This window comes from Citrus sinensis, chromosome 3 (assembly GCF_022201045.2).
Source record: "Citrus sinensis cultivar Valencia sweet orange chromosome 3, DVS_A1.0, whole genome shotgun sequence".
Lineage (NCBI taxonomy): Eukaryota > Viridiplantae > Streptophyta > Magnoliopsida > Sapindales > Rutaceae > Citrus > Citrus sinensis.
Genome location: NC_068558.1, coordinates 40785825 through 40807730, shown reverse-complemented (window position 1 = coordinate 40807730; position 21906 = coordinate 40785825). Strand labels below are relative to the sequence as shown.

The 21906-nt window shown below is 34.6% G+C and overlaps 4 protein-coding genes across 6 annotated transcripts; 1 reads left to right on the top strand and 3 right to left on the bottom strand.

The window, feature by feature from the left end:
* The first annotated feature begins 1275 nt into the window (after positions 1-1275).
* On the top strand, positions 1276-6974 carry LOC102626406 (syntaxin-132). The gene is made up of 14 exons (XM_006479069.4): positions 1276-1458; positions 1571-1622; positions 2743-2847; positions 3065-3121; positions 3567-3615; positions 4351-4439; positions 4548-4621; positions 4736-4778; positions 4896-4956; positions 5068-5093; positions 5170-5247; positions 5573-5653; positions 6294-6359; positions 6528-6974. The coding sequence occupies exons 2-14, from the start codon at positions 1605-1607 to the stop codon at positions 6699-6701; spliced, it is 921 nt and encodes a 306-aa protein (XP_006479132.1). The 5' UTR covers positions 1276-1458; positions 1571-1604; the 3' UTR covers positions 6702-6974.
* A 187-nt stretch (positions 6975-7161) lies between these two features.
* Positions 7162-13695, bottom strand: LOC102626107 (protein EMBRYO SAC DEVELOPMENT ARREST 30). 2 transcript variants are annotated; one of them, XM_025098633.2, is made up of 11 exons: positions 13376-13695; positions 12982-13199; positions 12759-12867; positions 11917-11987; positions 11748-11836; positions 11405-11648; positions 10121-10233; positions 9731-9821; positions 9349-9477; positions 8606-9159; positions 7162-8145 (listed from the first exon to the last, which is right to left on the bottom strand). In XM_025098633.2, exons 2-11 carry the CDS (start codon positions 13147-13149, stop codon positions 7713-7715), a joined length of 2001 nt encoding a protein of 666 aa, XP_024954401.2. In that variant the 5' UTR covers positions 13150-13199; positions 13376-13695; the 3' UTR covers positions 7162-7712. The 2 variants fall into 2 exon arrangements, with proteins under 2 accessions (XP_024954401.2, XP_006479130.2); XM_006479067.4 differs by having other exon boundaries at positions 12759-12843; positions 13376-13693.
* A 595-nt stretch (positions 13696-14290) lies between these two features.
* On the bottom strand, positions 14291-17460 carry LOC102625628 (probable glycosyltransferase At5g03795). 2 transcript variants are annotated; one of them, XM_006479066.4, is made up of 3 exons: positions 16982-17460; positions 15780-16375; positions 14291-14988 (listed from the first exon to the last, which is right to left on the bottom strand). In XM_006479066.4, exons 1-3 carry the CDS (start codon positions 17000-17002, stop codon positions 14481-14483), a joined length of 1125 nt encoding a protein of 374 aa, XP_006479129.2. In that variant the 5' UTR covers positions 17003-17460; the 3' UTR covers positions 14291-14480. The 2 variants fall into 2 exon arrangements, with proteins under 2 accessions (XP_006479129.2, XP_006479128.2); XM_006479065.4 differs by having other exon boundaries at positions 15780-16344; positions 16982-17457.
* A 2843-nt stretch (positions 17461-20303) lies between these two features.
* Positions 20304-21362, bottom strand: LOC102607357 (transcription repressor MYB5-like). Its single transcript, XM_052437568.1, has 2 exons — positions 20978-21362; positions 20304-20871 (listed from the first exon to the last, which is right to left on the bottom strand). Exons 1-2 carry the CDS (start codon positions 21277-21279, stop codon positions 20304-20306), a joined length of 870 nt encoding a protein of 289 aa, XP_052293528.1. The 5' UTR covers positions 21280-21362.
* Positions 21363-21906: the final 544 nt, after the last annotated feature.

The following is a 21906-nucleotide window of genomic DNA, read 5'->3' as shown; positions in this document are numbered from 1 at the left end:
TTGTTAAATATAAAAGTTTAAAGTTTAAATAAAATTAGTTATTAATAACTAATTTTATTTTTTTAAAAATTATAATTTATTTACAATTTTTTTAGGTGTATAGATGTCTTTTTTGAAAATTGGTTATTGATAAAAATTTAAATAGAGGAATTGGACAATGAGGGTATATTTATAATTTTTTTAATAATATCCAATTTGTGTATTTATAATTTTATTAACAATATATAGATAAATTGGATAATCTAATAATTTTTTTATATGCTAGAAGGGTATAATAGTAAAATTATAATAAATTGGGGTGTAAATATTTTTTTTAAAATATTAAGGGAGTTTTTGTCTCTTTATTTAAACGTTGGGGGTATGTTTGTCATTTTACCATACTAAAATGAAAAATATTATAACCATGAAATACATTGACTATTTTCTGTTTATATTAAATGTGTCTTAATTTTTATTAAAATGTCTTTTAACATTATTATGTTTAAATAAATTATATTACAATCTGTTAAATCATAAATCTAACGAGAGCTCAACTATAATTTCAAAGTCCTATAAAATCAAGTGCATACTCTAGCTTTGAAACGTCAAAAGTCAATAAGAGTACTCCAACCGTGGCTTCCGGGTAGGCGGGTACGGGAGGTGGCTTCTCTTAACCATAGGGACCTATTTATTTAAAAATAGAAAATATATATCCTCAGTTAAGAAAACTTAGAAATCAAGGATCTAATTGTTATTATTTAATCAGATACCGTGTGTCTATTTCCACGGTGGCAACTGCGAAGCTGAACCGCTGTGTCTTGTGAGTGCCAGTTCAACTTAGTTGGAAGTGGGGCCCACATGAGGCTAATTTTTTTTAAAAAAAGCGCGATAAAGCGGCTAATTATTTTAATGAAAAATAAAAACATTATTACAAGCGGATGAAAGTCATCAACTCATCATGCATCCAACTCGGACCAGACATGCTTTGTCCAGGAAATAATCCCCACTCAACCTCCACTTATCAGATCCAGCCTCACTCCCAAAACCTTAATGACACAAATATCCTCACCAACAGACAATCACACTTGTTAAAAATAATCAAACCGCAGGGCTAAAATAGTCTCGAAAATAACTAATTTCCATTTCAAGATAATTAGTACCAGAACAGTCTTCTCATACAACGTGCCCATTATTTTCCTGTCATTACAAGAATTTAGGACCGTTAATTTACGGGACCCACATAACTGACAGTGTAGATTCGACCAAATTCTAAAACGCGTCGTAGATAATTTATTTTCAAAAAAGCCTCCGCACGCTCCACCATCAACGATCTCTGTCTCTCTCTCTCTCTTTTTGTTTCAAGCTTCGACACGAAAATCACGTAACTTTTTCATTCTTCATTTCCTTTTCTCTCTCGAAAGGAACCCTAAAAAAGACCTGGTTTTTAAATTATTATTAACCAGGTCTTAATATCTAATGGTAATAACAATTTTGAATTTGAAAAAAAGCAGCAACACTGTTACAAATTTTAATTTTAGATCTCATCTCATTGTAAGCTAATATATTTCGTTTGGTCATTCATCGCATAAAGCTTCTCTAGAGGTTCTTCGTCAAGCTTCTCGACAATGAACGACCTATTAGGGGTAACATTTTCAGCTCACTTTTCTTTTTATTATTTATTTTTATTTCATTTTGTTTAGTTTATTTGTAGGGATGTTGACTTGTTTTTTTTTTTTTTTCGTAATGTCATTGTTATGTTTGTTTTGTCTTGATCTGAGCTTGATTATGATAGGTTTATTAATTTAATTGAGTTGTATAAATGGGAATTTGAAATTTTCTGTTTTTTTGCTATCAATGTGAATTGAAGATTTGAACGATTGATTTGTTGTTCGGAATTGAAAAACCAATATAATAACTGAAGTAAAAATCTAAAATTTTAAAGGAAACTAATGGTATGTATTATTATGTTGTTGGTCTCATATTCAAGGATTGAACTCTCATAATGATAATACATTTTGGAATTAATGGATTCAAATGATTGGTTAAGCATTGGATTGAGTTGATTAATATGGTAGGTAAAGTTCTTGGGGATTAACTGATAAGCATGGACTTTGAAATACTTAAGAATGTAATATTGTATTTTGTTGAGCTAAGAGATGATGTGTTTGCTCACAGAGTTGAACATTTCTAATATTGATTTGTGTGGATCCTTGCTCTGTCGTTTGCAGAAGGATGGTGTGAAAACCCAATTTTGTTAGTGAAATTCTGATAGTTTTGTTTTCTTGGTCATATTAAACATGGTTAAATTCAAATGTCCGTCTATATGAGAAGGACTAATTTGATAATTTTTTAAAATTATCAAGTGAAAATCAGCTCCGGCAACTCTAAAATAGGAGAGTTGGTAAACTCAATCTCTAGCATTATCCCAATCCTAACTTTATTTACTGATCACATAATTACATTGATTTTTGTTCCTAGTGCTCATTTTCAGTCAAGCTTATGTAGTGTGTTTTGGAAAATTGGGTTCTTTCCAATTCATACATAGGCTGGCTAAATCTCTGGAATGATCATGAATGCAACTGAACATGCGAGGAGCAAAGCAATAAATTATTTGTTCTAAGCCTTGTACTTTATTCTGCTATTGCCTAAAAATTGATTGCTACTGACTATATTGCTTCATAGATGAGTGGGTGCTGTTATAATTACAATCTAAGGTTTGGTTGGCCAGAGTCTTAATATTTACTAACTTCGTGAGTCTTGCAGGGTTCTTTTGAGCTCCCTCGGGATCAAAGCTCCAGAGGTGGAGATATTGAGTTAGGAGCGCAAATGAATTCTGGAGAACTTGGCTTGGAAAATTTCTTTAAAAAGGTGCTGTTGGACTTCTTACTGCTATTGTTGTTCTTTATATGCCAGACTAAAGGAATGATTAATATAGTTACCTTCTGTTTCTCTTTGCTGCGTTTCCTTATTTTTTGTTCAACTTATAATTGTCTGCTGTCTGCTGTATGGGCTTTAATAAAATTTATGGCTTACAAATATGAAGTATATAATGTCATGCCATATCCATATTTTGTTTATTTGGCAGGTTCAAGATATTGACAAAGAATATGAGAAGTTGGAGAAACTACTCAAAAAGCTACAGGTATGAAATCTCCTATTTTGGCAGATTGCTAGCACATTTAACTGTGTAGTTGTCCAATGTTAGAAGGTGTTGAGAAACATTCATTTTGGAAGTTATATGATTACCGGGGTGCTGGAAGGAATAATGAGTGGTTTTCTGGATCAGTGATTAATGTTTAATTACAAAACAACATTGACAGCAGAGGCATTAAAGAAATTCCTAATGGAGAAACTAAATTCCTAATGTAGAAACTAAGTTAGTTTTCCATGGTTAAGAGTACGTCAAAAGAATCTGCATTGCACTTGAACCATGTTTTCTGGGAGAGGAAATAATGGATGTCTAAAAAATATGGGCTAAACTTGTACATATTGTAAGCAAAAAAGTGCCAAATCTTGAAAATTCTCTTTAATGAGATATTTTGTAGTAAGATATGCTCTATTATCTTTTCTGCGAACCTGGAATGCAGGGTGCACATGAGGAGTCAAAGTCTGTAACCAAGGCTCCTGCCATGAAAGGTATTCAGTAACCTTGTGCAGTTTTCATAATATTGCTTCAAGCATGCATGTTTCCGGCAAAGATATTCTTTTATTTCTTCCTTTTTTTTCCCCCTTTCTTTTGTAAGTTAAGGATTATAACTGTGCTTCAGCAAAAAGGAACAAAATTACTCACGAGAAAGCTGGAGCATTATGTTGTACATAATAACTCTCACCACATAGACTATAAATTGCGTTACATGTTCATGACTAGTCCCAGGTTTTATTGTCTTGTGGTTAGAGCATTCAATAAAAATATTAAAATTAAGTTACTAAATATATCAAACCTGTTGGACTTGGTTGGATGCAAATTATTAGCAGACAGAGGCTTCTGATGAGGAAGGCCTGAACTGTATTTAATGATTCAATCTTTGAGCTGCAAGCTGTTTACTGGTTTCTGCAAGCCATTAATGACATTTATTGGTATATGTAGAGATATATATCTGACATTTAGCGACATATGTAGAGATATATGTTTAACGTTCTGCATATTTGCCTGTTTAAGTGGATTGGTGAATTACAGAAACTTTCTTCCTTGTCCATGAAACTGGAATAGCCTGCTCCCTTGTAGGTGAAAGTCCCAGAAATTATGTTATCGTACTGTTTATAAATGTAATAAGGATTTGCCTATATCTATATATACACACACACATTTTTTTTTAAATGCCTTTCATACATTTGATTTATATTTATGATAGAATTTTTTATTATTGTTAGCAATCAAGAAGCGAATGGAGAAAGATGTTGATGAAGTTGGGAAAATTTCTCGTTTCATAAAGTCGAAGATTGAAGAACTGGATAGAGAGGTAAGAATGCTTTTCTAGATATTGGCTTAAGGAAAGAATGCTTTGCTGCTTTTGTTCTAGTGATTCAAGTCCATAGATTTCTCATGTATCCTCCTTTATATGGTCTAGAATTTAACAAGTAGGCAGAAGCCTGGCTGTGGAAAAGGAACAGGAGTAGATCGATCAAGAACAGCAACAACTCTGTAATTTACACTTCCAATTTCCCTTTCTTTCACTCAGTTCTCATTACCATATGAACTGTGTTATCATGAGATGAATCGATAACTGACTTATTTAGCTGTTATACTTTACGACAGTGGCTTGAAAAAGAAGTTCAAAGACAAAATGGGTGAATTTCAGGTAGCTTGGATATAAATGTATTTGACAAATACTCCTTTATCTCTAATAAATTGTTTGGGATGTACTTTTTTCTGGTTTCTTGTATCTTGATTTTAAGGTTTCCAAAACTTTTTGCAGGTTCTAAGGGAAAACATCCATCAAGAGTATCGAGAGGTGGTGGAGAGGCGAGTTTATACAGGTTTGAATACTTCACCTGCTACTTATCCGTGGCAGCCAGTTTGCATAAGTTGTTTGAAACTTTCTGTGAAATGGAGCTAATTTTAGTTTTAACTGGTTGCAATGATCTTAGTAACCGGCAAAAGGGCTGATGAAGAGGTATAATTCATTTCTCTATGAAATTCCAAGCTTATCTGCATTCTTGTGCTCATTCTTGCTATTCAATGCTGTACAGACAATTGACCAATTGATTGAGACCGGGGACAGTGAACAGATATTCCAGAAAGCAATCCAAGAACAAGGTCGAGGCCAGGTTTGTCTCTCTTTCTTCCTTTATTCCTATCTGAAGTTGTAATTTCCTCTCTCTACTGGAGGATCTCTCTTTCCTGGTGTATTGAACAATTTATGCCATATTCGCACCTCAATTTAGCTGCTACTAGGACTTAATCTCATTGAATATTGTAATTTTGATTTGTTTTTCATTTTTGGGAGAAGGAAATAGGGACTAGGTTTGGGGGCGAGGTCTTAAGGGATTGTATATTTTAAGTATAATTAAGGCAGTAGGCAGTAAGTTACTGAAAGATTGATCTGCAAAATTAGTCGTCAAAAATCTTAAGTGATATATGTTGTGTTTGCAGATAATGGACACTCTGGCTGAAATTCAAGAACGCCATGATGCCGTTAGAGATTTGGAAAGGAAGCTTCTTGAGTTACAACAGGTAGTTCACTGGTTTATTAGAGTGAATTTCGTCAATCAAATTATTAAATTGAACATTTGTTGCTGTTATGCTCGTCCGAAACTTCCCAATCTTCTCTTCAATTTTAATGGCTTAAATGGGCAACCCTGCTATACTCTTTAAATTGAGTATCATTCTCAAATTTGATATTAATGAAGACTAGTACTATGCTTCTCAAGTTTATAAAATAAAGTTTATCCAAAGTGACATGACATTGCTATATATATGGATGACAGAATGTAGCAAATGATATAGCAGCCCAAATTAGTGGAATATGAATTATGAAAGAGTAGTATTTCTCATTTACAATATCTACTAGTGCTGCTGGATCTATTTCATGATAATGGCTTATAAAGAGGCAAGCCATGAGCAAAGTAAAATTATCCTTAAGCTGGGGTTCTATAAGTTACTTTCAGTGAGACAATATCCTTTAGCCCAATGGGTGGAAATAGAGGTCAATAGGATGATTTGAAAATCAAAAGGAGTTTCAATAAGCCAATGCCTGCTTGTTGGTATAGGATCAGTATGCTTCTGAAAGGGTCATATAAGTTGGAGAGGCTAGTATAATGGTCAAAGGAGGTCATATATTTTATTCCATTTGTTAATCACTTGTCTTATGCAGATCTTTCTGGATATGGCGGTGTTGGTAGATGCACAGGGAGACATGCTGGACAATATAGAATCTCAGGTAAATTAAACTCATTCTCATCTTCTCTTCTTAGTATAAATTCTCTGCATGCATATAAATTTTTATATTGAAAAGGGTTATATCCTTTAACATTCCTGTTTATGTTTTTATCAAGTAGAATTAATGGCGTTGGTTAACGCTGACATGCCCGTTTATGCTCTTTTTCAGGTGTCAAGTGCTGTAGATCACGTGCAGTCAGGCAATACTGCCCTCCAAAAGGCGAAAAAGCTACAGAAGAACTCCAGGAAATGGATGTGCATTGCCATCATCATCCTTCTCATCATTGTTGCAATCATAGTTGTTGCGGTAATCAAGCCATGGAGTAGCAACAAAGGTGCTTAGCTGCTCGACATTTGTTTGTATAGATATGTGTTTTGGTCAATCCGTCAATGGTCATTTTCCTTTTTTTTAACCCTTCCCGCCAATTTCTGTCATTTGAGTTCCATATTCCAATCCTGTAGCTCTTTCCTTCCCTCCCTCACCCTTTTCTGATCAAGTCAACTCTGTGTCATGCGATTTTAACTGAAGTATATATTTCTATATTCTTTGACATACTTTATGTAACATTTGAATTTGTTTGGCTTTTAAATGAATTGTTTCATATCAGTGATTTCAGCTATAGCATGATAACCGCAATCACACTATATATTTCCTTTTCATGGCATTCTACCGAAACATCATGATCGGCACATGCTAAAATTCGACATTTACCGCATGGAGGGATATGGCATATTGACATTTCTATATATTTTACCATTTTATTTTTAGTACCACAGAGTTGAAACATAAAAAAAAAAGTAAATAAATAAATGTACACTTTATCATTGAAATATTCCCGAAGCAAAATTTGCACTATTGACAGGGCAAACAGTTTAACAAGATACAAATTAAAATTCTGTGTACCTCAGAATTTCGGATGGATCTAACAAGCATTTTGAGTCCAACCTCATACAACTTCATCCATAATGAAAAATCTGACTCTTTGATGGCGTGTAATCTTGTCCTCACTGCATAAGTCTTTCCAAAACTTGTTCGAAATGTCTGACGTATGAAAGTATACAAGTATTTCTTTTCTGTAATTGGAAGATTTCTTGAATCTACTCAAAAAGAATAATTTTGAAGATTTATTTCTCTCAAGCACTAAGCTAGAAATGTGGAAAAAAAAATTGACCTTAGCAGGTTACCTTCTTTTTCCCCCCCAAAAATTTCAGTCTCAAGCACTAAGCTAGAAATGTGGAGGAAAAAAAATTGACATTAGCAGGTTACCTTCTTTTTTCCCCCAAAAATTTCAGCCCAGAGGAAATTGCTGGAAACTGAATGCCGCCTTCAATGATAAACAAGGAAACAATATCACTAGTCATTAGGATCCCATTCCTCATCTCGATCAAAGACTAAAGTTGTACCATTTTTGCTGTCACCATCATCAGATTCTGGCAGTTCATCATAGTCTGATGATTCACTCTCATCAGTTTTTCCACCTGCTAACTCCAACGAACCAGCTTCCTGCCCACGCTGTATCCATTTGGGGCACTCATCTTCACCTCCATACAAGAATCGCCCACCCTTACCTTTTAATTCATTTGGAACCGTTGCAGATGAAGTTCTACAGGAACATTCAGGAAGAGGGTGCGAAAGGAATGAGACTGGTTTCGAAAACAGGGATTGCCTAATAAACCCATTCTCATCCAAGCTTCTATTCAGATGTTCTTTCACTGAAACCGTCCAGTTATGCTTCGGATGGTACATATTTTCACGAGTAATGTTAAAAAGTTCCGCAAGAAGTTTTCTGTTTGAATAAAAATATTGTTAGAAAACTATTCTCAAGATGCATAATTTCTCACTATAATTTAGACTATACAGCTTCATTAAAATAAGCAGAAGTCCAGTAAAAATAAAAAATAAAATAAAGGTCAGGATGCTGTGGAGATGATAATCAAAGAATAGTATGTATTTTATGGTCAGAGAGACACATCTAGATAATATCAAGAAAGCCATAATAGAACTCTAAATTTTTTTTATTCAACTACCACTACTCCTTCGTAATTGATTCACCTTGAGGAAAAGTCAAACTGACCAAGAATCAGTTTCTCTATAAAAAGTGGCCGAATGTTGGTAAAAGACAAAACAGTCATTGTGCTCAAAGGAAGTTGAATATTGGAACTATATAGCTGGATGTGTTTGGTTGTGTACTGTAAACTTGTAAAGCAAATACAAATCAAAATTGAGAACATCAATGCACAACTTACCTGTCTGGTCGATATGTTCTAGAAGCAGCACTCTCATAAAGTCGCTGTCCCATGACCAAGCTTGCGAAATCAGGCCATTTACTTCCATCGTTGTGAAAACCAGGAAAGAATGCGTCAGCTTCCACTGAGACTATATAATCAAGAGCATCCCAGAGCAACCTGTGGGCTTGATTCCTCAGATCCATGGCCGAAGGACTTGGTTCTGTGTCACTCTCAGTGATCCAACCATACCAACCTTCCTTTTCATGTAGATAAATGGGTCTATCGGGAGGTGGTGGAAGGGGCCGAGGCCGAGGACCAGCCTTATTCCACTCTTCTTTAAGTTGTTTCTCACTTTTGGCAGGAGGTGGTTGGAAAAGATCTCGAGGTAGAGATGTTTCAGGACCAATGAGGTCAGAAAACTCTTTCTGGCTGCACAAGGAAGTGCGATCCACTAAATTGGAAAACATGGCTCGTAGAGGGATTAGAACACGTTGACCGCCAAAAGTTTCAGAACCTGCAAGGTATATAATTGTTTTAGGAGGATAGCCCATTGCTCGAAGTAGAATTCCAACCTGAAAAGGTTCAATGTCAAAATTCCAATTAATTTTTGGATTTTAAATGAACATGGATTTCCTAACATTAACAAAAACCAAAAATTAAGATCTTGGGATAATGAGCATGGTCCACCTAATAAATAAACCAGTCAAAGCTAGTAGAACAAGGCTTCTGTAAATTATTAGCAAGTTTGACATCTAACTTACTTCTTCAGGCATTAGGGGGCATGAACCATTATCTCTACGCAAGTGTGAGTCAACACTTAGTTCTTCATTAACAATTCCTTGTCTGATCATCTGTGCCCTTTGATATTGTATGAGTTCAGTGTGAACATCCTAGAAGAAGCACCAAATTGTAAGATAATAAGCAAAATTACAGAGAAATCCATAAACAGATTTGTTCATTCCTTCTCAGACTATTTTGAGGCAAAGACAAATTGTCGCGGCGGGGGGGGGGGGGGGGGGGGAGGGGCCTTCCCCTATACTGGTTGGCCTTCCATTTTTACATTACAATTAAAAGAGCAAAGAGTAGGAAATATGCAACTCGACATAGAAATGGTAAGAAAAGTAAACTGCTCAAGCAACTAACCTGGAAGAGTTCTGCACAACCATGATATGCCAAGGTTTCTCTCACCAAGCCAGGATGATAAGCTAGAAAAGGTTGGCCCCATGCTCGTAACCTGGGGAAAGAGGATTAGATAGCTAAGATTCATCAAGGGCAAGCAAAAATTTCTGGCATATGAAGCCATAGAAAGCACACAACTAGCCGAACATGGTAGTATATTTAAAACAAAATAGAAAAAGAAAAAAAAATTAAGTACAAATACTCAATGTATAACTTCATTGATTAATTCATGTCACACAGTCAGATCCATTGTAAGAATAACTGCCACAAATAAATTAAACCACAAATGAAGTGTATCCCTCAACTTTTACTCATCGCATGAATTAAAATTCTCACAAAATAGGAAAGTTATACCTCTCCACCATCAGCCTGCCAAGAATCTCAATTTCAGGACGAAACTGGAGTGCATGGAAGGCAACCCTGCATCTAAGCCTCTGAAGCTCAGACATGCTAGGTGGAAGAATTGACTGAAAAGAAGAAGTAAAATACTTTAACAGCAGCACTATTTATTTTCATCTAAAAATATCTAGGATTCCAAACAACATTAAGTAAACTAAAAATTAATGGAGAAGCAACTAATACAGCTCTAACATGAACAAGGCTCCACTATAACTTCTGTGCTCCAAAATCGTCACTTAAATGAGGGAAAAAAGACACTATGACTGTGAATCAAACCAATCTTGAAAAGTTGACTGAGTGACCAAAAGACACTAGCACCACATTACCGTACATAATACACTTAAAGCATCCAAATCCACTTTTGAGCCAAAGATAATGGCCTTTAATCATCAGGCAATAAAAACTACCAATATGACTAGAGTCATGGGAATCCGCTGCGCTCCTGGTTGCTTGACTTTGCCTCTTTTACTTCCTACGTCCTATGCCTTAGCTTAAGTGCTTAACCTGGTGATGATTCAGGCATCTTGACAAATAGACTGAATAAGATAAAAGACGCAAGCAGCCAACAGCAGCTAAGTTGCTCACAGTGCCAACAAGTAGGGAAAAATGACTAGAATATCTCAAGCAGACAGTTCAATAAATTAAATACCCTCTACGTGCAAGAAAAATGAGTTTTTTCTGCTGTTTGAATTGTTAGCCTATATATGTTTAGTAGAGGAAAGAGTCCCCATATGTTGGAGAGTTGACAGTGTTCACTCTCAATTTGTTTTAGTGTTCTTCCTGCTGTCAGAAGGTATTTTTCCTTTGGTATGTAACAAGACAAAATTCCTGAGTAAGGGACTTTTAAGATGGAAAACCACATGACACCATCAAATTTCCCACAAGAACATCAATCAAACCATTTTGCAACAGTGAAGCAAGGACCAATTTGAAATGATGGTCCTATTTGCTACCCGAAGTTGGGAAATTTTTCCATTTTCTTCTTAACAACCAAATCTCCAAGCAGGATTTTTCTTTTTGTTTAAAATATATAAATAAATAAATATAGCAGAAGACAATGGTAAAAGTGAAAATCAACATCAGCAAAACATGTCAGTGAGCAAGTTGAAAGCGGCAATCCTGCACAACTTCAACCACCCCATAATTCATATGTAAGACTTGAAATTATAAACTGTCTGAAGAGGACATCATTTGCGGAAAAGGTCCAAGTAAACTAATGCATTTAAGATATTAACATACCTGCAGGCATCCTCCATCAGTAAGAATCAACCCAATAACTTGTGTTCTCTTTAATTTTGGTAAAACTTCTTGGATATAATAATTTGGAGAAGTGGAAACTTTGGGCTTAAACGTTGGGAACTCATTCCTCTTCCTTGCTGCCTTCAAATTTTCAGGGAGACTCTTCACGATAATCACATCTCTAGCGAGTGATGCTATGAATTGCTCCTCATTGTAAAGATAGGAAAAACTCTTGAACTTGTAACTGCATGATTATACAAAGGGTAAAAAGCAAAAAACAGTCAGTTTTACTGGCATACCAGAGTTACATTAAACAAATAATTAACTGAGCAAGTGTAAACACCTGATTCCCTTTGAGCGAAGACTTTCTTGAATCTCTGGAATGACAAGTGTAGCATTTAAAAGCCTGGATATGGTGACAAGATCACAGATCTAGAAAATTAACAAAAATGTTATGAACTCCCTATAGAAAATATAATAAAGATACATATATTTCGTCAAACTAATCATACCGAAGATCTTATCTTCTCAAAGCCACCAAAAACTTTTGCATAGATGAAACCATTGTTCTCTTCATTTGGAGCTGTATAAAATAACCCGGGATGAGTATGTTGAGTTGAATAACTCTTTTAATTAAAAATCAAATAATAATCAATATAAAAATGTTCTGGTTCTTGTAAAGTTGTTTTGCTCACCAAATTCACCATATGATACAGAAGTCAACAACATAAGATGATCCCTTAAAATGCAAAGTGAATTTTAATCTAATGTCATAAACTCAATTTGCATGGACCCTTCTGCCCACAGAAGCTAAATGAGCAACTGTTACAAGCCATACCTTCTGAATAAAAATAAATTCACGTGTGAGTATGAAATAATAAACTCCTATCAGAATCACATTCATCGTTTTCATGACAAGACAACAGCTATTTAATTTATTACATTTTAGACTTCAACTTTGAAGATGGCTCAAACATTGGAAAGACAACAAATATAGATAAATGCATAAAGATTTACAAAGTTCTGTTTCAGTCATAGACAAGGCCATTCTTAAATTTAACGAAACAACAATTATAGATAACAAAAATTTACTCCAAATGCTCTTCACATAAATACACAGGTCAATAACACATCTAGCTTAACATATCCATCTATATGACCATTTAGCTTAAAACTAACAGCATAATTAGATGCCACCTCTCAAGAAGAAAAATCCATTATTCTATCAGACTATAGCTATTTCAAATCCCACCTCAGATAAAATTAGAAAAGAGTTGAAGAAAAGTACAATACAAAAAATAAATAGAACAAAGGCTTCAATTAAATGAATGGCAGTTTGAAGAAAACTCATTACCAGGATAGTTGGTCCTAGGATTTGCATAAGGTTGCAAGGACTCGAAAGCCTTCACATTCCCCCACAACTTTTTGCTCCTACTGCCCTGCAACATTACCAAACTCAATAGCTAATACATTTTAGTTAACCATATCATGCATGCAACCACGCACACACAGAGGCAATACTGTATTTACATAGACAAAATCAACATAAATATAGAAAAATAAGATGAAAAGCTCACCTGGGTACCAATCAAAGAACCAAAATCCTGGCGAAGGGCAGCCAATGGACTGTACTGAACCAATCCCGCTGCCGAAAACTTTGTGATAGAAAGATGCACCAAAAGAGATCCCATCGACAAAGCCAGCACGAATAAAGCTACCCATTTGATCTTAGATTTAAAAACCATCTTCCCTCATGAGAAAAAAACAGTCTTGAAACGAAATTCAACCACAAACCCTACATTACATTTCAAGAACCAAAAATCACATCTTGAAACAAATGAATAAACAAACGAATAAACCAAAAATCACATCTTCAAACAATAAACAAACAAACGAATAAATAACTAAATATTGGTAAAATTAACAAATCCAAGAAAGTAGTGAACTGCCAAGAAATGAGATTTGAAGTACCTGAAAAGTGTAATGAGTAGAAGATAACTCATAGTAGAAGGGGTGAAATTGTAAGATTTCGGTTCAAGATTTGACGTTATTTTAGTTTTCTCTCGATTCTTTCGGCATCCAAACATAGGGGGCGGTGTTAAGGCAGATTTTGAATCTGGGATAGTTAAGAAGTTTCTCGAGAAATCTTAATAGAAAATGATTTTCCGGGAAAACTTCATTTTAGGGTGTGGACAGTAGAGAGAGTATGGAACTTTCTCACCTCCTTTTTTTAATCGGTCAAGTTTCTTCTGTTAACTGAATCTGCGAACAGAACAGATTTTTCTTAATTTTTGAATATTTTACTGTTTATATTTAAAAAAAAAGGGAAAATAGTTTTTTTTGTGTTTACTTCTTCTGTATACAAAACAAAAGTTCAGATAATAACATCCAGATCCCTTTTCTTTAAACATACTACAAAAGGAACACATTTTACAAGATTTCTATATTTATTTCGCTGCCAACTGCCGAGAAATTTGATTGAGAGTCCATTATTATTTATTAATATCAATGATTTAATCTTTTTTTTTTCTTGAAAACTCCTAAATATCTGAAAGCAAACCAACCTCTACTTGGATATTATTAAAATAATAATACCGTTTGGATATTATTAAAATAATAATAATAATAATTGAAATTTGTGTTCTGTTGTCAATTTCTCAAATTTATGTTCTGTTGTTAATTTCTCTTTTGAACATTCCCCTCTTTTGTTTTCGTGTAGTTTTGGAAACAACTTGAGTCAAAAGCAAACATGTTTTCAGAAAACAATAAAATACATCAAAGCTAAGAAAAATTATGAACATGTGTTTGTGGGGTCCTAAAGACTCATCTTGGTCTTAGAATCAAAACAAATCTGCAAAATTCCAACATTTCCTCTGATAAGAATACTACTGCTTCATAGTAATTAAAATTATTATATACTGTTGAAAATTCCATTATGAATAATCAATTAAAAAACCGAAAGGAATTGGACTTTTGAGCTCACAGGCTTTATCAGGAGTAAAAGAATCGGTCATAAAAATATACAAAAGCCAACGGCAGTGGCACCAACCAAATCACCAGAGAGACTAACGTATAATTACCAATTGGAATCAAGGGAAGTACTCCATTGAACTCTGACAGAACTTCGCCGAAGCCACAACTCATACATAACCATGTAAAAAGCATCGTAATCACTGGGGAAAACATGCCATTGGAAATGTTTTCGCACCTTTAACACGTAGCTTTGTAACAATAAATATTCTTCCGAGCTGATCCCTTTCAGAATTTTCTTCAGTAATGGGATATCTAAAGTGGCCACAACAATAGAGAAGCTCTTCCAATTTAGTACGTCAGCGAATGGAAGATCGTAGTGGTTTGCAATAATCACAGGAACGCAACCATAATACAGTGAATCTGCTATACGAGCTGTGTTCACTTCAAAGCCCTTGACATGCAGACAAAACTTGCTTCCAAGTAGCTCATCAGCATAGGGTGTTTTGAGCCGACCAGAGTGCGCATAAATCTCAGAGTCATTTCTCCAAACTTGAAGAAGCTTCTCGCGTACTGGGGAGTTGACAGCTCCAGCAAAAAAGGCAAGCTTATTCCTGGAATTTCATTATTTTTTTTGGTGGTAGGATTACAGAAGTAAAAAAATCATGACTAGAGTAAGAATTAGCCTCAACTCTGAAGAACAAAGAATAGGGTCCAAAATCTATTCATAATATAAATAGCCCTGTGAACTTCGCATCAGTTTTTTGGAGGAAATATTTGGCACAGTTGTCAAATGAATTGTATAGGGCTCAATACATTGCAAATCTAGGACAAAAAATGGCTCCAGTGACATTTAACAGCAATCTAGGTGGGATATATCAAATACTACGTTGTAATATATTTGTTCATGCTCTTATGAGTGCTTCGAGCACCCCTAGATGAGCAGAGACTGGCAAAATCACGCATGAAGAAATTGGCCCAAAAGCACAGAGTCAAAATTTTCCCCTTCACTTGATGCAGATGTGTAGAGGAACATTACCGGTAAGCTAAATTAGATTGCAATTAAGCACATGAGGTTTTCTAGTGTACAACTAGTCTAGTTTAGACTGAATTCTAATTCAGATAAACTACCAAAAGCCTCAGACAAGAAGACTTCCAATTCTGTATCTGAGTGAACAGAAACAAGATTAACGGATATGGTAAACAATAATCACATTTTTATTTCTTAAAAAATGGAAGAAATTATATAATAATTTTTCGAACACTTAATACATCTCTGCTATATGATACTCATAATTGTAATCACTGAATGTATATCTAGGAGTAAAGTCTACTTTTTGAAATTAAGTATGTATAGTATGTATTCAATGAGAAAATGGCAAATTGGTGGAGTAAGTATGTTCACCTTTTTGACGAACCAAGCTTTGGGGGATCTTCTTGTCTTGGCCAAATTTGAGGCAAAGAGACATCCTTATGAGCTATGTGTCCTGATATAAAATAGCTTGACGAGCACACAACTTGGATGGCATTGAGTTTCACTTCCCATGCTTTTTGCATGGCAGACCTTCCAATGGAATGACAAGCAACATAAAAATGATCAGCCCCACCAGTCCGATTCCAATAAGGGTACTTCTGACTAATATTGAAGATGTAATGACTGATAAAATCTGGAATACCCTCTGTACCAATTCTACGATCATGCCGCATCCTTGCAATGGAGAAAGGCAAGAAGAAAAGATCTGCTTTGGATGGATCCTTCGTGACAAAATGGCTCTTCATGAAAGCCTTCTTAAAGTAACTTTCACTAGCATAATTACCACGGGGTTCAAAATCCACAGGCAAGAGTACATTTGCAAAAGGATCATTTCGACGATGAGGATAAACATATACCCTAAAGCTCCTATTCATTTGTTTATAATCTTCCAAAAAGATATCTCTGTCATGGAACACCTCCTTATTCACACTGTTTCCTGAAGCATAAAAACCAGAAGTTTCCAGATTCTGTGATTAAGAAAATAAAAGTTCAATACACATATACTGAAGTCTCTTCAACATTTCTGTTCACCCTACCCACTCTAGAAGCGATTCTATGGATCTAACAGTGAACAAATTATAAAAAAATTTATGTTTCAGAAGCAAATTATTGGCAACTGAGGCAACTGTGAATCAAAAGTGGGGGAAGATAAAAAGGACGCTTTACGTTTGTATCAGAACTATACAATAAAAAAAAAAATAAACCAAGCAACCGTACAAGCCAAAATTTCAATATTTTCTCCCCTAACTACAACAAGTATTAAAGAAAATATCCATAAAATTGAACCACTAAAGTTTTTCAAATAATGCAGATAATCCACCGCTTCCAATTGTCCTGATTGCCTTTTTAACACAACAATGGAAATAACAAAACAGCCAACCAAATAACCCATAAAAAATATCAAACAAATTTGGAAATCAAACAACACCCAAAAGCACAACACTAAATGACATCAAAATTCAAGTCCAACAGAATCTCCAGACAAATAAAAACGGAAGCTTTACATCAAAACATCATCAGACAATTTCATAGAGCATGCATACCCATAAACAAAAATCCGAAAAATCACATACCATTAGCTTCCATCGGAACATTCACAGACCGTTGATTCCTCACTCTTCCATCACCGTGGCTGTTGTTAGACACGTTGAGAAGTGACACTAGGACTGGCGAGGACTTGAGTGGTGGCGGCAGGGGGTTGTTTTTTAGAATAAAAGGAGTGAGCTTGTGTCGATGATGGCGTTGGTGGTGATTGAAGAAGAGATGGGAAGTAGTGGAAATATAAAAAAGAATAAAGAAAGTGGATAAGAGAGCCAATGTTGTGGGAATGAAGAAGAAGGTTTTGAATAAGCCACGGTTGCGAGAGAAATAGAGGATCAATGAAGAGTTATTAGCCATTTGAATCTTGAAGAAGCTTCAAAGATTTACAGAAAAACACCAAGAAAAGAGCTGCTGAGGTTCCAGAAACAGAGGCAACAGAGGGCAGTTTCTTCAGTTGAGTTAAGTTGACTTAACAACCAAAACAAATGCCAACACTTCAGACGCTCGCACACGCGACTTAAGAGTAAGTCAAGCGCGCTAATTGGGTTTCCATCGGACAAGTGCGCAACCAACAAGCATGGTGGCGGCTGGTCACAGTCAGACTCAAAATAACATTGGCACCCTGTTTCTTTAAGATATTTTAAAAAATAACATATTTAATTCATTTTCACTAAATAGGTCCCTATTTCCGATCGGCATGACTGAACTACCTTCTTTCGTGTTAAGTACCTACATTTCACGATCTTCTCAAAATTGATTACTACAAGAAGGGCAAACTCAATACTGTTTATGCTCCTAGTCATAGATCTTGCATGTGTTACTGTAAATTAAAAAAGATTCTGATATGTCATCTACATAATAAAATTCTAATGACAGGTCATTTGATTTTTACTCTCAAATCAAAACTATATAACACGTTATTTATATGCTGAAAATATAAACTATATGTCATCATGCTATTTGATCATTTGTATTGTATCATCACAATATTTTGATAACAAAATTTTACAGACTCATACAGTCTGCTTCTTAGGTACTTAGCTAACAGTGTGTTTCACTACTAGTTAAATTGAAACTTACTGACAGAAGTAATAATAATGGAAAGTTAGAGAAGGGTAGGTCTCGCTTAATTGATATATATGCGAAAGAAGAAGCGTGCGTGTTTCCTTAGAGTTAGAACGTTTGGTCAGTGAATAATTGACTGGTCATGTGACACAAATCTAACGCTCTCACACACTTGAACGACAACCTACACACAGCGGCAGAAACAAACCACCCATATTCTTTATTCTTTCTTCCTTAATTCTATGAATTACTTCATAATATTTTTTTTTTCAATCAGAGCTACCTCTATTGTTTGTTTCTTCAGTTAGTGATTAAATACTCTTCAACAATGAAGGGCGTTTCAGCTAGCCAGCCAGGTTTTGCATTTCCATTTTTCCAGGTCAGTGACTTATTTTTCTGCTTCGGTGCTTTTAATTTTGTTCTTCTTCGGTTTCGTCTACCAAATGGGAAAACAGTTACATTAAAAAAAAAAAAAAAAGGGCCCCAAATGATCTCCAAGTAATCAAAAGAAAAAGAAATGTGTCATAACTTTGAAAATGGCCTTACAAGAAAAATTATATTGCTTGCTTTGGTTTCTATCTCTTGGTCCTTGCGTTTGGGAAAATTTACCAAGAGTACGTTGCTTACAGAAGAGGTTAACCATTTTCTTAAATCATAGAAATTAAATTATTAATCATTTTGTATTTAGACCGCGATTATATGTTATCATAATTACATATCTAATTTATCTTGAATTTTATGTGAGTTGCATATGTGTGAATATTGTGCACATCTGTTGTATCTCCCTTTTAATAAATTACTTTCATATATCGGTGCTAATTAGTTTGTTTAGTAATATCTCTTAAGGGTGATATAAGAAGTTCAAGATTTAAACTCTGCTCAGATTAGTGAAAGGGAGTGTAACGTTGCCATTGGTGATTATCAAAAGAGTTTGGGACATTATTAGATGACAAAATTATACACAACCCCATCCCATCAGTATTGGTCAAATGGGCATGCCATCCACCAACTTACAAATATGTACAATATTGGTCAAATGAGCATGCCATCCACCAACTTACAAATATGTACTTACCTCTCACACACATGTATGTTTTATCAATCATCTCCCATTCTTATAGCTTCTCCAAGGAATTAAATATCATGTGGTGAGTAATACTTATATATGTGTGTGTGTGGACACACCAAACCTAATTAAAAATTAATTGGTATTCACTTTAAAGTCAATTTTGTAAAAATCATTGTTCAGTTGTTTGTTAATATAAGGATACAAATTGTGTTGTTCTATGCTATATTAATTATTTGACCATATATGAGAAGTAAAATGGAAACATAGCATGCAAAAGATATAATGTCTTATAAAGATGAGACCTGCAGATTATGAGAAAGAGAGAGATCGATCATAAATAAAGATGATAATGAAGAGAGAATTAAAGTTTGCCATATATATATGTTAAATTGTTAACATAAACATGAAGAGAAGAAGTGAAAAAGATTGAGTCTATCCGCATATCTTAACATTAGTTGGGTACATTTAGACTAATAATAGCCCGATTGTGAGTTAAATTACACTAAAATAATAGCTAAGCTAATTGCATAAATAAATTACAAAAAATAAAGCAAGTACATGCATGTAGTTTTGTCTGAGTTTTCGTCAACTTCTCGATATCTAGTATAAATTAAGAAATCAAATAAGGATGAAAAGAAAATAATTAAAACGGATTGAAACTAAAGAAACCCTTGCCATTGAAACAATCTGCACACATAAACTGTGATGAAAGAAGTAAAATGAAAGCAGTATAACTAAACACATGCATCTATATAAAATATAGAAGAAATAGAATTTTCGAATTGAGTCTTATAATTGAGAAACAATAACGAAATATTAGTGTATATGATCCACCAATATATTGCTAACAAAGAGCAGAAAGTTCACTTATACATCATAAAATGAAAGATTAATTAATATGATTCATCATCTCTTCATCTCTAGCCTAATTTTATTTGTATGAGTTCAAAAGAGAGAAAAAAGAACAAAATTATTAGCATATTCATATATACATATGTTCACAACCATTAGGTAATAATATTGAGACAATTAATAATACAAACGTAAAGAGTTTTCACAAGAAAATTGCTATATGAACAAAACAACAATGGAAATTAAAGTAAGCGAAAAAACTAGTTGAAAAAAAAAATAACATTATCACAAACATAAAATTATATATAATCAAGCCAATATATAACTAATATTTAATCTTGCTGTGCAGTCATTTGCAGCTTCACTACTCAAAGTTGATCATTCAAGCTGGCTGCAGCACCATGTTGATCATCTGAACCCACCTTTGTGGATAGGACATCAGCGAATTCCCAATCAATGGTGCCAATATTATTGTAGCTGGAAACGCTTGACTGCTGCTGCTGTTCATTGATATGATTCATGAAATCGTCATCATTAACCAGAGAATCGAGAAATGAAGAGAATGTATCCTCGTCACAGTTGTCGATATAATCTCCAATGCAGTTGTGTCCATGACCATGACTACTTGGTAATAATGACCCCATCATGAATCCACCATCAATAGGGATATTATAATTAGTCGTGAAATTTGTTGCTGCTGCTTGGTGAGTACTGCTGACACCAGCTTCTTCCATAATCTCTAAAGAAGGAGTATTAGGGTTTGAAGTTGATGATGATGATGCAAGTTGATCATGAACTACTTGGTTAAATATTAATGGCTTGTGGGTTGTTGGATTAATCCCTTGACTAATGAGCTTCTTTCTAAGACGTGTATTCCAATAATTCTTGATCTCATTATCCGTCCTTCCTGGGATTCTTCCAGCTATCAAAGACCACCTAATTAATTAAGAGAGTGAGCTAGTGACCATAACCACAAAGATTAATTAATTATCACCATTAACAGAAAACCCTAAAATTGTTAGAGCAACAGTCTATACAGTACCTGTTACCAAGCAAGCGGTGCAGGCGAAGAATGAGATCCTCTTCATCGGGAGCGATGTGGCCGCGCTTTATAGATGGACGGAGATAGTTCATCCACCTGAGACGGCAGCTCTTGCCACAACGAAGCAGCCCTGCACGCTTCGGCAGGGTACGCCACTGGCCTTCGCCTTCTCTCTTGATGTAATTTGATAAGATTTCATCTTCCTCCGGAGTCCATGGCCCTTTCTTGATACCCACTTTGCTACAACATGGCGTAATCTTCTTTGTACCGTCAGAAGACGATGAAGATGATGGGTTTCTCATTCTTAATTTTGATTAATATTTATATACATGCGGAATAAAGTTGAACAATCTAATCTAAGTTCCTTTAATTTGATTGGTTTCAAAGTTTGATCAAGTCAAAATTTAAGTGGGGAGAGCTGCTGCATAAGGGGAAAGAAGCAACGATTGATTCAAGTAAACATAACTCTAAAATAGAAATGATTCACACAAAATAGCTAGAATAATAAGACTCTATACTAATCAGTTTTTTGTATACTTACGCCGACCATATTTAATAAATTCACATCAACTTATGCATTTTTTTTTTTTTAAAGAACTATTGCTCATGATATCACATCATATAAATTTAAGTGGGGAGAGCTGCTGCATAAGGGCAAAGAAGAAGCAACGATTGATTCAAGTAAACATAACTCTAAAATAGAAATAATTCACACAAAATAGCTAGAATAATAAGACCCTATACTGATCAGTTTTTTGTATACTTACGCCGACCATATTTAATAAATTCACATCAACTTATGCATTTTTTTTTTTTGAGAACTATTGCTCATGATATCACATCATATAAATTACTGAGATCAGTTTACATCAACTCTGATATGGCATCGTTCAGATTTTTTAACCCTCTCAAATATTCGAGGGACGACC

What these genes read in the sequence shown, in the direction of transcription:
- LOC102607357 (XM_052437568.1), bottom strand. Translation starts at nt 21,279, where the DNA reads ATGAGAAACCCATCATCTTCATCGTCTTCTGACGGTACAAAGAAGATT. An exon ending in CACCGCTTGCTTGGTAACAG is followed by an intron (nt 20,872 to 20,977) that starts GTACTGTATAGA and finishes TTAATTAATTAG; the next exon opens with GTGGTCTTTGATAGCTGGAA.
- LOC102625628 (XM_006479065.4), bottom strand. Translation starts at nt 17,306, where the DNA reads ATGGCTAATAACTCTTCATTGATCCTCTATTTCTCTCGCAACCGTGGC. An exon ending in TGTTCCGATGGAAGCTAATG is followed by an intron (nt 16,345 to 16,981) that starts GTATGTGATTTT and finishes TTTATGCTTCAG; the next exon opens with GAAACAGTGTGAATAAGGAG. An exon ending in AAGCTTGGTTCGTCAAAAAG is followed by an intron (nt 14,989 to 15,779) that starts GTGAACATACTT and finishes ATGAAATTCCAG; the next exon opens with GAATAAGCTTGCCTTTTTTG.
- LOC102626406 (XM_006479069.4), top strand. An exon ending in TCAAGAACAGCAACAACTCT is followed by an intron (nt 4,622 to 4,735) that starts GTAATTTACACT and finishes ACTTTACGACAG; the next exon opens with TGGCTTGAAAAAGAAGTTCA. An exon ending in GCAAAAGGGCTGATGAAGAG is followed by an intron (nt 5,094 to 5,169) that starts GTATAATTCATT and finishes AATGCTGTACAG; the next exon opens with ACAATTGACCAATTGATTGA.
- LOC102626107 (XM_025098633.2), bottom strand. Translation starts at nt 13,149, where the DNA reads ATGGTTTTTAAATCTAAGATCAAATGGGTAGCTTTATTCGTGCTGGCT. An exon ending in GTTCTTTGATTGGTACCCAG is followed by an intron (nt 12,868 to 12,981) that starts GTGAGCTTTTCA and finishes AAAATGTATTAG; the next exon opens with CTATTGAGTTTGGTAATGTT. An exon ending in GTTGTGCAGAACTCTTCCAG is followed by an intron (nt 9,478 to 9,730) that starts GTTAGTTGCTTG and finishes TGCTTCTTCTAG; the next exon opens with GATGTTCACACTGAACTCAT.